General features: G+C 37.8%; 1 protein-coding gene across 1 annotated transcript in view; it reads right to left on the bottom strand.

Moving 5' to 3' along the window:
* Positions 1-3,260: 3,260 nt before the first annotated feature.
* Positions 3,261-16,473, bottom strand: part of LOC121313452 (ras-related protein Rab-2A-like) — a 36,195-nt gene continuing 22,982 nt past the window's right edge. The window contains exons 7-8 of the mRNA XM_041245985.1: positions 9,544-9,612; positions 3,261-5,844 (exon numbers count right to left, since the gene is read on the bottom strand). Coding sequence (XP_041101919.1) covers positions 5,749-5,844; positions 9,544-9,612 — 165 coding nt within the window. The 3' untranslated portion in view covers positions 3,261-5,748. The remainder of the gene's footprint in view (positions 5,845-9,543; positions 9,613-16,473) is intronic.

Raw genomic sequence — 16,473 nt, 5'->3', positions numbered from 1 at the left:
TCCTCTTAAGCACCATGGGTAAGGGGTGTCACTGGCTGTCTAGCTAAAGGAGGACTCAGGCATGTCAAGTCTCACTAATTTTAGCATCTCAATTATAAAATAATGGAAATGGCTATGGTTTTGAATGGATTATACACCCAACTCACTCGTTTGGATGTTCTGACTTGGTATGTTTGCATGGATTTGTAAGAACAAACCTGGTGTAGGCCTATGTATGGTAACACTTTTTTAAAAACTCATGCTTCCACCCTTGCCCCCCTGCTTTACCACTTTATATATATATATATATATATATATAATATATATATATATATATATATATATATATATATATATATTAGCTCAAAGAGCCAGCTGCCCAACGATTGGATATGTTGTACATATCTTTCTCAAGGGAGCCTTGCATTATATACATCGTGAAAACGCAGCCTGTTTTACATAGATGAATCTTGAAAAATTATTTGATTTCAATTATTGCTCGGTTCACTTCTCTCCATACACGTGGGAGAGCACGAGCCCATAGACATAGCAGGATCACACATATTTTGCCACTGAAAAATACATTATTTGTGTTTTACCTTGTTTAAAAAAAGACACGTCAGCATTTAAAAACCAGCTGTTTAAGTAAAAGGTTTGTTGAATGGGAGGCATGGTTCACAAGCTTCCTTTTATGGCTCCAAGTCAATCCTATTTACATGCATCGCCCCGGTAGCCCGGATGTCTCATTTCACCCCCGTTAGGTGTGTTTGTTTATCAAAAACTGACCCGCAGCAGTTTTTAAAGAGACAGACACTTATTTAGAAGCAAAGCGTTTGTTTTCTACCAATAAAGTTTCCCAAATCGACTGACAATTTTATCATCACAATTGTAAAATTACAAATATTCAGTATCGTATATGTTCCAAAGAGAAAAAAAAATCGTATCCACACAGATATACTTAATTGCTGGAAGAGTACTGAACTGTTATGTCAATGGTATGTGCATTGTAGCATTTGATGGGTAACATTCTCTCGACAATGTAGCGCAGATAGATGCATCTATTAAGTAATAACTGTTTCCCATCAACCTTGCATACATGACGTAGGGTACTGTTCAGAATGATTAGTGTGATGTACCTTGTAGAGAGCGATTTAAAGCAGAACATGTACAAGTTTAAAAGTTGTATAATGCGTTTGGAAATTGCCAGAATGTTTTTACGATTATCTTAAAACTGGAACCGCTACTCATTGCGTGAACAGTCATGTTTACACGAATGTGTTTATCACATGAAACAAACGAACGATTGAACTGTTTCAATCAAGTGTATAAGACCTGCACATTATAAAGGTCAGTCAATTTAAGGTGAAAATAAAATGGCGAGCTTTGGGGATGAGTTACTACATTCTAATTAAATTAAAAAAAAAAAAAAAAAAAAGATCTGCCTGCAGATTCTCATATATTGACGTCATCCGATCGTATAACCATGATAATTGACTAACATTAAAAAAAATAAACAAACAAACAAAAAAAAACTCAAAAAATATTCTTCTGTCATATAGACTTAAGAGCTAGTTTCACATACTCTAATGAGTTCTAATCTTTGCTACTTTACCTAAATTGACACCGAGTAGTCAAAATTTAGTTCCAATGGGGTCTGTGAAACCAGCTGTAAACCATTACCCAGTCTCTCAACATGCTGTCCTTTAGCTATATATATTTTACAGGAATACATCCTCCGTTTTTTTCATACTGAAAACTGAGTTCTTAAACCAGAACTGTGAAGAAAAGCTCACAAATAATGCATATCTATATAAGCTATAGTAGTTGGCTGTTAGCAAAAATCCTTAGCTTGAGAAGTGACTGAATTAATTGTTTATTATACATTTGTTATCCAGTACGTCATGTTTATGTAAGAGGTACAAGTTTCAGGCTTTGTCTAGATCTACCAAGTCGATTATAATTAGTTTATATATATATATATATATATATATATATATATATATATATATATATATATATATATATATATATATATATATATATATAAACACACACTTAATCGACAGCCTTCACATACCCTCATCTACAGGTCTAGATAACCTGACTGTTCCATATTGACGATTATAACTCTTATTCCTTTTGAGGGAAGCAGACGGTTTTGCAGGAGGAACCATTCAGACAATGCCAAATGAGTGATTAGTAATTTGGCAGCACCTTGCCCATCATGAAAATGAATTGACAGGTGTTTATGCAGCTACATTGCAGAATAACAAACTACACTTCAGACGTTTTGTGATTCCCCACTGGTGTAAGAGGAAATGGCACTGAAGAATACATTTAGAATCTTTTGCCCCTTTCATCTAGAACCTCAGTCAGATGACCATAATATACTACAGGTAATCTTAAATTCAAAACATGAATCTGTGATCAGGTTTCTTAATTTTGTAAAATGTTGTTGTTGCAGTGTTCTTTCTCCCAGTCAACAATTTGAAAATATTACATAAACAACAAAAATACGAAGTCTGTATCTCAAATGGTTTCTGTTATTGAAGTTGCTTTGCTTGAGAAGCCATCTATGCAATCAACACTGGCACTTAATGTTTTTGGTAATTATTAAGCGATTAGTAGTGTATAGTTTAGTGAAAGGGTACACAGAGTGTACTAAGAAATAACAGATGATTTCTGCATGGATAGGATGTGGGATGAAGTAAAAGTTTTTATACTTGCAAGGGAGACAATGGTCTCCAAATCAATGGGAGCTCTAGTTTTAGCAACAAATAAAGTGTTGTGGACTTCTTCCAGGTATGAGGCTATGCTGTGAATGGAAGCCTTCATGAAATTTGTTTGTTGAAACCTGTACCGTGTCTCGTTATCACAGGATAAGAGGATTTGGAATAAAGTAGTGAAAAGCAGATATTCCACTTGCCATTTAATATTGCTTAGTCCAAACTATATTCCCATTATCCTCCCACCCAGAACCTACTAGAAAACCAACTTAGCTACTTTAAAACTTTCAAAAACACTTGTTAAAAAATTACACTCATGGTTGATTTCACAGACCCAGATTAGCACTAATCTTGGCCTACTTTGCTAAAATAACATTAGTTCAAGATTAGTGATAAATTGGGGTATGTGAAACCAGCTATTAAACAGCAGTGAAGATGAAATGCCCCAAACCATTTGGCCTAGATATTATAAATAAGCCTGTGTGTACTGTATTTCACCACAACAATATAATTTAAGCACTATTACTCCAAATCACTAAAATAAATTTAAAAGGATGGTGATACAATTTTATTTCAGCAGAAAGTTAAAAACGACATACCTGGACATTTATGCCTATGCAAGACTAAAGTTCCTGAGGCAAACACCTTCATCAGGAAGTACAACACTCTATTGGGATTTAAAAATGATGTGAAAATGTGTTCACATAACATGAGCAAGTACAAGCATTGCGCTTATTTTATCATTGTTTTCCTTTTCCAGTACTATATTTGAAACAAATTTGACATCAAAAAGTCCTTTCCATATGCCTTGTTTCCAGAGACAATAAGACACAAAACTGTGACAAAAGTCCAGCTGCATTTCAAGTTTACCAAACCTAATCAGTTTGGTATGTTGAAACCCATTTATTTTTGTTTCAGATCCACATCTTACACTGTTTTGATCCACTTTTGGTCAGGCGCATGGAAACAAGGGAATGAATAGTATTGCAGGAAGTGTTTCCATGAGTTCAATGTTTGCAAGACTTCCTTCTAATGCAATTACTTGGAGCAACATAAAATTAACAAGAATTGGAATCTTAATCAACAACACTCACCCCCAAGAGGATTTTAATTAAATTAGTACTCAATATCAAGAAATATAATCAAGTATGACGTTACAGTGAACAAGGTGTAATTGGTTTAAGGCATCTTGGCTCTTTATCAAGGATAATACCCCTTGATCATTCATAGAAAACAGAACAAAAAATGCATCTTACTACTGAAAATGAAATTGTGACATCACTCCTTTCAATTCTTATTACAGATGTTATCATATCCAAGTGGTCTGGCAATCTTTTTCCTTCAAGCAGCCAAAACAGTTTAGGGACTTGGATTAAAGCCAGAATCACCAGATCATTTTACTTTCGGCAAATGCAATTTTCAGCGAGGCCAAGGCTGTTTTAAAACAGCTGAAACCAAATGAAATTAATCCTACATACATATTATCTAAATGCGTACATTACAACAATATAGGTCGGCTATTTGAGTTTAAAAGTATGATCTAGTAACACCAATCATGCTTAAAAACACATTTAAACACTTACATTACTTTTACATCTTAATCTATGATGACACAATGAAAATGGAGTTTTACAGATGTCTGGATAACAATCACTACACTGGAGGCAAAAAAAAAAAAAAAAAAAAAAGACTAGTTTCTCTTGGAAATGTGCTTTTTTTCTTCTTACAGTATACAAAAAATATATACCACCATTTTTCATTTTCACAGACATCAAAATGAATATGTATCAGTTTACAATCCGTTTAACCACAGGAATTTATTTTTCATTGTTGTAACATTTCATTTTAAGAAGAACCAACACACGTAATAAAGTTGAGGGTCACAAAGATACTCCAGTTTCAGCTTTTACCACACCCCTTTCAGAATAGACAAGATGTTCACCATATACCTACAAAACAGAACAGACTGCCAATAAAAGCAAATCTTTACACAAGCACTCAGACTTCTAAAGTTAGAATTGATCTGCACTGAAATTAACTGACAAATAAAACCAGTGCAAACCAGCAAATTTTATATATAAACAAAATAATTAAAGTATCCACATTATGAAACTCATTATACTTTGCTCTTTTGTTGTACCACTATAGAGATGTGTGTGTGTGTGTGTGTGTTTTTTTGTTTTTTAAGGCAAACAGCTGATCCATTTCTGAAGAGGAGGTGATCCGTTTCTGGAGAAGAGGTGGTTAAATATTTCAGAAAACACAACATTTGGCATTAAAATAGATAAACAATATTGAGCCAATATCACTAAGGAGCAGTTTTAGGGGTTTACTGGAGAATTAAGGAAAAGGTAAATAGAGGGACCAAAAAGAAAAAAAAAAAGTCAAACAGGATTAAAATGATGTCAAAGCAGGTTTGGACTATAGCAATACTGTTGCAGTTTCAAGCTCTAATTGTACAGTATAGAATGTAAGCAAATTCAATAAAGAATTCTAACTTGGTAGGTATACACCAACACATGTAGTTATAACTATATATACAGAAAGTGAATGATAAATACAGAATTAAAACAGTCCTTTCTTTTTCGTCTTCATCAAATGACTGACAACTCTTAACACACTTATATTAAGCTTCAGGTAAGCTTCATAGTTGTTGGGGAATTTAACCACACAAACTGATTAAAATACTAAAGATGACTTTGTAGTGTTTAGTACAATTCAGTTTGAAGTCAAAAGAGCACAATAAACAAAACAAACACTTAACCCCACCCCCCCCCCCCCCTCAAAAAAAAAACAAAAACAAAAAAAACAATTAACCTGGAAATAGGATGATTACAATTCTCAAAATCTTGTTTAAGTGAATTTTAACCATTTCTACTGGAGCCTGGACAGACTTCAAAGTTTTACAGGGATTATGAAAGACTTGGGCTTCTCTCTTGACAAACAGCAATCTAGTAAATGAGTCGATTTTGCAGGTTGGGCTGGAGTGGGAAGGTTAAGAAAAGGTTAGTAGGCCCAACCAGTCAAATACAGTTATGTGGCCTCAGCAACAGCCTCCACCTGCCTGTTGTCCTCCCTGGTTGCCTGCAAGAGTTGCATTGGTGGCAGCGTGCTGGGGTCCGATCTTAATTCCATTTGCCTGGAAGTAAATTAAATAGTGGAATTTTGGTTAAAAAAAAAATAAATTAACATACATTAAAGTCTGTAAAAGCACATTAAAATTAAATCTTGAGAACCATGTAGAACCCACTTTACTGGGTGCAATAAAGGCACTTGGCTGGTGATGATGGGCACAGGAAATAGATGGAATCCTTAATTGTTACAAATCCCTCTTTAAAATAACACAAAAAAAAAGATTACAATTACAGAAAGTGAAAATAATAATTTTCAATCATTCATATACAAGAAAAATTACAGGAGGCCAACCCTGATCTCTACAGGCACAAATTAATTTTATATGCCATATGAGTCATAAATAATTTCAGCAATCCCCAATGACATGGCAGCTTGCCAAGAACTCGCACACAGTGCAGCCTTTTCATTCATCAAACACACACATATATCCCAAGTCTTGCTCCCTCGAGTGGATTTCATCTAAAATACAGCGGTTTGGGAAAGTAATACAGTAGTTTCTGAAATGAAGCTCTTAAGGAAACTCTGCGTCACAGTCAATCTCAGATTTACAGTGTTTGGCAGGGGTTCCAGTAGCCTTGGGGTTTCTGGCATTACTGCTATATTGACATCAGCTGATGTGGTTTTGACTGAGCCTTGATTTTTTTTTCTTTTAAATAAAAACATGCCCAGTAGCTCCCTGGGTTTCACCTCCCCAAGCTGGTAGAAACCTTTTGAGACATCAGGAAGTAGGCTTGGCATGCTGCCATTCAAACATCTGGGAGACTGAAATTGTTTAGTATTCTTCTACTTTAACATACTGAAGACACACTACCTGGTGAAATTATTTTATTTATTAATTTTTTAAAATTATATTATATATATACTTTTTATTAAAATAAAAAAAAATATATAAAATATTAAATATATATATAATATATATATATATATATATATATATATATATATATATATAATACATATAATATATAATATATATATATATATATATTATATATAGATGGATATAATATATAATAATATTCCATCAATTCCTTAATTCAGTTCGAGTGGGTTCTAGGCCTTCCATGAACCGGATTACCAGATTCCTGGAAAGGGTTAATTACACAGTTTATGCCCATAAAAGCACTACAAACTAATACATGTGTTTGTGGCTGTAGGTCAAAATAATCAAGTCTGAAGGACATTGCACATCATGCCTGGAGCAGGGGAGAAGGGAAGGGAATTGCAAGCCAGCTGACAGCATGCTTTTCTGTGTGTTCTGCTTTCAATTTTTTTTTTAAATGGTCAGTTTGAGAAATAAACATTGTTCAACAGCTGACCCTGTTATAGTACTTTTTTTCAGCTTGATACGGTAACTTTTTCACATCCTTGTTTGTTTAGTTTAATTCTTGCTCTTTTTGCTGCATCGACAGTGTCGACACACGTTTGTTTTACAACTATGTCCTTTTTTTAAAAAAATCAATAAAAATCCATTTAAATATAGTTTAGCTGAAAGAAATTTGAATGCTTGCATTGCCGTCGAGACTTTCATATATATATACACACACACACACAGTGCCTTGCAAAAGTATTCAGACCCCTGACCAATTCTCTCATATTACCGAATTACAAATGGTACATTGAAATTTTGTTCTGTTCGATATTTTATTTTAAAACACTGGGCCAAAATCACTCCAACACTGTGCAAAGCTGGTACATACCTACCCCAAAAGACTTGAAGCTGTTATTGCAGCGAAAGGTGGCACATCCAGATATTAATGTGTGGGGGTTGAATACTTATGCAAGCAAGACATTTCAGTTTTTTATTTTTCTTAAAAATATTTCCCAACATAAAACCAATGTCACCTGTGGCAGAGCAAAGCTCTGCCCTTTTTAAATTGGCAGGGATAGGGTTAATTTCCCCTACCTGCCTGGGTTTATTATGTTCAGGTGGCTGGGGTTGATTAGTTGATTAGGTTAATTAACGATTAATCAGCACCCAGCCACCTGACATAAAAGGAGGCCTCTGCTTCCCATTGAGGAGGAGGGAGCTGAGGAAGCAGGCTGGTGTTTGTGGTTTTTGTGATTTGTGAATTCTACATCCAGTAAAGGCATTGCCCAGCCTGGAAACCTTTATTTTTGTAAGTTTTTTGTATTGGTTTGTTTTGTGTTTAAATCCCTTTATTTTGCCCTTGTGCACTTTTATTTTGTGTTATTTATAACAAAATTAGTATTTGTTTGAACTGCAGTCTGTCTCTGGGCCTCTATCCACTCACCAGCCTGCCACATTTGGTGTTAGCAGTGGGATAGCACCACCTAGAGGCTCAGCAGTTTTTTTTTTTTTTTTTTTTTTTTAAACAAATATACTTTTATTATAAATAAACACAAAATAAAAGTGCACAAGGACAAAATAGAGGGATTTAAAACACACAAAAAAATACCAAAAACAAACTTACAAAAATAAAGGTTTCCAGGCTAGGCAATGCTTTCACTGGATGTAGAATTCACAAAAACCACAAACACCAACCTGCTTCCTCAGCTCCCTCCTCCTCAATGGGAAGCAGAGGCCTCCTTTTATGTTAGGTGGCTGGGTGCTGATTGATCGTTAATTAACCTAATCAACTAATCAACCCCAGCCACCTGAACATAATAAACCCAGGCAGGTAGGGGAAATTAACCCCATCCCTGCCAATTTAAAAAGGGCAGAGCTTTGCTCTGCCACACACCTTACAATAATTGATTCTGCGTTTGTGTTTAAAAATAAAATATCAAACAGAACGAAATTTCAATGTACCATCTGTAATTCGGTAATATGAGAGAATTAGTCAGGGGTCTGAATACTTTTGCAAGGCACTGTGTGTGTGTGTGTGTGTGTGTGTGTATATATATATATATATATATTTTTATCTGACTGAGTGACATCATCTCTCATTTGTAAATACACACTTGCTTTTTAAAACGGAGACGAGGCATTTTTGTGCCTAACTCCTGAAAGCTGTCAAAATGTTTTTTTGTTGTTTTTACATTTCTAACCATTTCAATGGCAGTCTGGAGCTCTGCATTTTAATTTCTCATTTCTTTGCGTTTCAGTGGAACAAACAGATTGATACACGATGGTGCGATTGACAGAGCATTGTGTTTTGAGGAATCATATTGTCTAAAGAACTGTCGGGGTGTATCAGTGGCGTACCACAGGTTGAAAACCACAGGTCTAGCCGGCCAAGTCGAGTGGCTCTGCTACAACAGGTCACGTGGAAAACTGAGACTTGGAAAACGGATTTGGGTAATATCAAGAACTGAGTAAACCGAATACCCTATGTAATCCCTAATTATATATTTATTCTCTCTCTCCCTCTCATATTATCATAGGCTTCCCAAAATGTAGATATGAACAAAAACACATCTAACTGTGCCGACCTTGATATTTCTTTTTAAACTTACATAGCTACTGTATATCTACAGAAAGACAGTGGTATACATTTCCAGTGCTTTTGACAAGGGCATTTTACAGTTTCACCCAATGCCAATGACTGTTGACCTAACATCCAGGCCGAATCCACTTTAGTGGTTAGAAGTATCTTTATGAATATTAACCCTTTGCAGTCCTGTGTCGGACCAAGTCCGACATCATCAAAAAGACGTAAAGCACAGGTCCCTAATGCAATTTAGGAGGCTCTGCACCACACTGAGATACTTAAAACAGGCAACTATTAAGAAATCATACCTCGTTATTAATGTCAAAGACACCTTCTTGAATCTTCTCATAAATCTCCTTGGCTGTGTTAATAAATGCCTAAAATGGAAAGAGTAAAGATTATTATTATCAAATATCAAAAGACAGAACAAGCCATACAGCAAGAACAGGAAAAAAGTGTAAACTTCTGAACTACTCCATATTATTTTCAACACAGTAAGACAGTTGTTTGACCAGTCATGCCAACTTCCTACTGCAAGTTTATGTGGTAACACCGCATGAACAGCTACCAAACAGAAACTGCGTTGACAGCTCATCTTGAATGCTTAAAGTCACAGTTTCATCACCTGAGAAATTAGCTTGAAAAATAATTCCAGTACAGCTTGGTATGGTAACAGCTGAATTAGGTTAAACATAATGCATTATACAGTATTAAAAAACAAAATGCTTTTACATCTTACAACATACTTTCTATTTATTAATTGGGATACCATTTGAAAAAGAAAATACACTAAAAATGATTGTACAGCAATAGACTAGTATTTTCTGCCTTGAGCCTACTGAGGGATGACACAATGTATATATATATTATATATATATATATTATATATACTAATATATATATATATCATATAGCCTCTTTTCCCCAAGCTCTTGTGCTTATTCTTACTGACTCCAATGGAAGAAACAGTGCAGTTCATCAAGAAAAATAAATGGGGCTTCTTCTCAGCCCTACCCTGAAAGCATTTAACTGCTGAACTTGCCACCAGAGCTTTGTTTCCTAATTAACAGGACTGATATGTTTTCACCTATAAAGGCCTTACAGCTCCCTAGAGTAATCAATCTACTGCAGCTCAATTACTGCACCAAGAACAGTGCGCAGTCAGTGAAGGAGACTTGAACAACTGCGGCAGGTGCAGGAAGATATGAATATGCATACACTCCAAGTGGGAGATCGAAACATCATACAGGGTCAGGAAGATTCACAGCAAACTAATGAGATGAATTAATCACGAACGGTGTTCAAGGCTCTTCTAGAAATGAACACATTTTCAAACAGTTTCAGGTTTTAAGTATGTGAAACTGGCTCTCAGCCAATGCTCAATTGATTCATTCTTCTTTCAGGCTGAAGTGTTAACACACACAAAAGAGGGATTCCCTACCAAACAAGCTATTTAAACCAAGTTGGTATAACCCTACTGCAGTACATTTCATATTCCAGCAAGGCTGGAATTTTCTCCAGGGAACACTCAGTTGTTCACACATACACCAGCTCATTAAACAGCACAGCATTATTGTTTTCAATAAACAAGTACTTAACTGGTTTAAGTAACAAACCTTTGCTTTATATTATGGAATACATCTTAATTATGATCGAACGTAAAACACACAGACTTTAGCATACTCCCCAATCCATTAATCATCCAAAGGGCGGTTACAACTGAGTTATGTGGAACACCTTTAAAACAAGCACAAAACAAATTTACTAGCACACACTTTAGTTTGTAAAACTTTACATTGTGAAGTCAGGTAATGTTGCATCTTGTTAGTGCACTGTGACAAGGCAGATGGCTTCCCTGCACTGAAAAGCCCACCTCCCAGCAACAGAGGGAACATGGGGAACCTGTCCATCCAAAAAGCACTGGCGACTACAGGGTTAACATTCTGCAAGAGTCGGCCTGCTAGAAGGCTGGTGGAGGGGAACGAGGTACACCTAGTTCCAAGCCCAGGTAAATCGGGTACATGGCAGAGCCAAGGTGTAGAAAAGTGTCAGCCTCTCCACCAGTCAAGACTGTGTTCCTGGGACAGAGAGACAGTGTACCAGTGCTGGACAAAAGCCTTAACCTTTATGTGTGTTTCTTCATCAGACGAACCAAAGCCGTTTCCTGCCTTTCGGTTGTCAAGGACTAGTCAAACATATGGCTGTGGTATTTAAAAAGGACCAGGACTCATAATTACTCTCCTCTTAGGACCTGTCACTTTGTAAATAGTGTGTTTTAAAAGGACAGTATGCTTTTGTTTTGTGCACTTTTTCTTTTTGAAACTTGACTCTCCGTGTGTCATTGTGAGGCCTCACAGTGAAAGATCAGTAAACTCACAAACACCATCATATGGGAGATGGTAAACTGATCACCATATCTTTATGAAATAAAAACAGTGAGGTCTAGTTTAATATTTAACATTACTACATAGTATAAAATACAGTGTAATGATGTTTCATATGGGTTTTGTAAAATAACCCCAGGCGGAAGATCCCATCTTTATATTGGTATTCTTCTAATTGGAGCGGTCACTTCAAACATCTTTAATACATGTATTAGTAGGGAATTTGCGTTAAGTTAACCGAAACACTTGTGTATTTCTTAAAGTAAACTTCCGAGACAATTCCTTAGGTATTCCCAAGGTATTCTGCATTGTAGTACATTTTTATATTTTATAATGTAATTTAATTACATTATAAAAAACTGTGTTGGGGGCGTGTTGAATTGTGAGGTTGTTGCAAATTTAGTGTTAAGTATACGGCTCCAGGCCTACAGGACAGTATAACTTGGCAGTCAGTGTCTTAGAATGCCAGCCGTTCTAAGCGCCAGCCAGTCTAAGGGCCACAAGTCCAAGAGCAGTCTGAGCTATGGCAGTCTGAGTGAGGACCTTTTCCAAATCCATCCCAATGGCTACTGGAGGCCTCATTCCTACCTTGACACCTAACATCTCCTGGACAAAGCAGGCTCACTCGTTCTCCACTCCCAGAATGAACACCGGTAAGTACCTGCTGCACATACCCTTACTAACTCCTTTTCCCCCTACGCTGCCTGCTACAAACTTGAAAATCTCCTTTTTCAATTGTCATGCTGACTAGCACTCTGTAAATGACATGCACTCACTGGATCTAGCCACCCTAGGGCTATTCCCTCTGAAACCTCACCTCACTGGCAGAGGCGGGGGCACTGCTGTTAATGCAAATTCTGGGCTCGCTTCCTCAGTTCTTTCTTTGCCTGCCTTTTCTTCATTTGAGCATCTCACAATCAAGCTCCCCTCTCCCATGTCCCTTACCATTGTTGTTGTCTAACGTCCACCTAAGAGCAACTCTGCTTTTATTGCAGAATTTTCAGAATTCCTCTTCCCTCGTCTGCACTTCTACTGACAAAATCCTACTTCTAGGTGACTTCAACATTCATGTTGACTTGCCTTACTCCCCCCTAGTGACCGACTGCAACACGCTTCTAGACTGTCTTGGGCTCTCTCAATCTGTCAACGTACCCACTCAGACCCGAGGACACACTCTGGATCTGCTCATCATCAGGAGCCTTGATATCTCCAATCTCTCTGTCTCAGATCTCTCTGACCATTTCTTAATCACTGCTAATATTAATCTCCTGCTTCTTTTCTCAGAATGTGTCTCTGCATCCCCTCTAACTGGTACTCTCCCGTCCTCAGTTGATAATGCGGTGACCCTCTATGAAGCCACCCTTACTCTTATCGACACTGTTGCCCCGATTACAACCAGAACCTTCAAGATAGATCAAAACTGCCCTAGGTATACCCTTCGATTGCTTAAGTCTGCCTGCCGCAAGTTTGCACGCAAGTGGAGGTCGTCTGGACTAACGATTCAGAGAGATCTAGACCAACCACCTCGCGAGCTACAGGTGTGTGCATACCACGGCCAAGGTGAAATACTTCTCTGAAATCTTAACTATGGGATACTGTAAACCTAATGTTCTCTTTAAGACCACTGACCAAATCCTACATCGAGCCACCGACAGATCCATCTCCCAATCATCCTCCTCTTTTACCTGTCATGATTTCTCCTTTCTTTCGGAACAAAAATCGACAACATCTATTCTATGCTCTCCCACCACAAACCCAGTTTACTACTTGACCACCGTGATGCTCCTCCGGTTGACCTCCTGCCCTCTCCTCCTTCGCTCCTCTCTCCATTGGTGATGTCTCTGACTTACTGTTGAAATCAACTACTGCCACGTGCCCCCTAGACCCCTGGCCGACTAACCTTGTCTGTCTGCGCTTCTGATCTTGCTCCCTCCATTATGCACACCCTTAACCTGTCCCTGGACTCTGCACAGTTCCTGATGCCCTCAAGCTTTCCAGAGTTACGCCGGTACTCAAAAAACCCTCCCTTGACCCGGCTGACTTACCTAATTTACGTCCCATTTCCAAACTCCCTTATCGCTCCAAAACTCTCGAAAGGGCTGTAGCCAGTCAGCTAAGAACATAAGAAAGTTCACAAACGAGAGGAGGCCATTCGTTTGGTTGTTAGTAGCTTACTGATCCAAGAATCTCATCAAGCAGCTTCTTGAAGGATCCCAGGATGTCAGCTTCAACAACATTAGAGGGTGTCAGCTTCAAGAACATTATAACAATTTGCTTGAATCTCTCCAGTCTGGTTTCCGGCCACATCACAGTACTGAAACTGCTCTGCTCTGGATTGTGAATGTGAATCAATGCTGATGCTCCCTCTGTGCTTGTCTTCCTTGACCTAAAAGCCGCCTTTGACACCATAGATCATGGCATTCTTCTTGACCACCTTTGCAATCTCTGGAACCTGTCTCTCCTGGATGTCCTCTTACTTATCCAGACATGCAGTCTCTTGTCTATGCTGGATGCAGTGGTGTTGCAAACCCAGTCACTTGTGGTGTTCCCCAAGGATCTGTTCTTGGGCCCCTTCTCTTCACTATCTAAATTCTTCCCTTGGGTCACCTCATTTGCCAACACAGACTTATGTTTCACTCCTATGCTGACAACACCCAGCTCTACTTAAAACTCAACACTGGAAGCCCCTCTGCCATGGTTCGACTCTCTGCTTGCATTGACGACATCGAGGCCTGGATGTCTGCTAATTTTCTTCAGCTAAACACTAACAAATCTGAACTCCTTCTAGTAGGATCTAAAACTCAACTTAAGAATCTCAATATATCTGCCCTGAACCTCGGAAGCTGTCTGCTGCTGCCTTCCCTCATAGTATAAAGCCTTGGTGTACTTCTTGACAGCAGCCTCTCCTTTGATGTCCACATCTCCTCCGTGGTCAAATCTTCCTTCTACCATCTTCGAAATATCTCCAATGTCCCTACCTTTCCCTCCCGGATGCAGAGATACTTTGTTATTCATTTGTCTCCTCTCGACTCGACTACTGCAACTCTATATATGGTGGTCTCCCGGCACACAACATAAACAGACTGCAGCTAGTTCAGAATGTCGCTGCCAGGATCCTTACCAGACGTAAAAAAATGTGATCACATCACCCCCAGTCTTGCCCAGCGGCACTGGCTACCTGTCAAGTTCAGGATTATTTTCAAAACTCTCACCTACTGCCCTCATCACACAGGCCCCTGAATAAGTGTTGAGCAGTCCAGTGGATGTTACGTAAGTAGTGAGGCTCGTAACGAGAGATTTGGACGATACAGACGATACAGGACGCTCACCTACAATGCCCTTCATCACACAGGTCCCGAGCACTTCCTCAACCTGCTGACCTGCTATGTCCCTGCCCAGAAGCTAAGGTCCTCTGACTCTGGCCTGCTTGTTATTCCTAAGCAAAAGTGCATCACACTTGGAGAATTCTCGTTTAGCTTCATGGCTCCAACTCTTTGGAACTCTTTGGTGTGTGATGCTCCAACCGTCGCTTGCTTTAAATCAACTCTCAAGACCCATTTGTTCTCTCTTGCTTTCCATGCTCTTTAAGCCTGATATCTGCTATTTCGTGCTGTGTTGCTGCTACTATTTTATGTATTATACTACTTCCACGTACTATGCACTTTCCACTGTATTTAATGTATTATGCATTATTTTTTTTGTTTACTGTGTAGCATGTATTATGCATTTCTCTAAAGTATTATGGATTTTCTTGTTACTGCATCTTGTAGTGCTTTATGATGGCGGTCCACTATGAAAGGCGCTATATAAAATAAAAATTGATTGACTGATTATAAATAAATAAATAAATAAATAAATAAAAAAAATAAATGAGATACAGATTTGTTCTTATTTAAACATTTATATTAACACCCCTATCCTTTCTCTTTGTAGTGCTTGGCGCATATGTACTCTAACACACAATGTTTGGCAAAGATGATCATTTTAGAATACAAACCCCTACCCAAGTTTGAGTACGTCCGACTTGCATAGTTTCCTCAAGTCCAACTTCAAATATCGCAACCTGGGGCCCATTTCCCCAAAACAACTTTAAATTTAAGCAGCATCATAAGTGTAACATTTGCACACTGCAGTGTTTCCTGAACACCATCGCAACTCCAGTCGCACTTGAACAACTACTTGAGTTGAGTTCACAAGTGATCTGGCACAAGCCTCCCCCCTCCCTCATATCTTCAAAATTAGCAAATTGGTCTAGCCAATAATAAAATAAATAAATACTAGTAAGCCATGGTTCACCAGATAGCGCATACATATAAAAGTGGAATGCAAGAACTGTTACCACTTAGTTTTAAGAGCCATTCAGACTTGTTACATGTCTGACAACAGCATCAGCATGAGCAGCTTTATTTATTACAGTTATACTGCCATCTAGTGGGACATGAAGCTCATTACAATGTAAAAAACTATCAAATTGTCAAGCCTGCATTATGTACTGTTCATTGTGTTGTTCAATATTCATTGTTTTAAATTAGTCAATATTTGATTGTGTACAATAAAACATTGTCAAATAGAGCAGAACAGAAGCGTCTCAGCAGTTCACGTGTATCACTCCTCTCTGGACCAAGTGTTGTTCTGAGCTCCTTGTATGTCATTGTAAACTAGAAGACGTGCAAGTAAAATAAATGTCCGAAAACAAGGATGTGTCAGTACAATGCAAAAAGACAATCCTCACAAACTACATTCACAAAATGGAATAGCACACCCACCCAACAAAAAGCTATACATGCAGATGTAGAACAGCACTAAGTTCTTGGTGAGCTTATATATTGCAGAAATCACGTACTGCTTATGTAA

The sequence above is a fragment of the Polyodon spathula genome, chromosome 3 (genome assembly GCF_017654505.1).
Source record: "Polyodon spathula isolate WHYD16114869_AA chromosome 3, ASM1765450v1, whole genome shotgun sequence".
Classification (NCBI taxonomy): domain Eukaryota; kingdom Metazoa; phylum Chordata; class Actinopteri; order Acipenseriformes; family Polyodontidae; genus Polyodon; species Polyodon spathula.
Note: the sequence above shows the minus strand (reverse complement) of the source record. Positions and strands in the feature narration are given on the sequence as shown.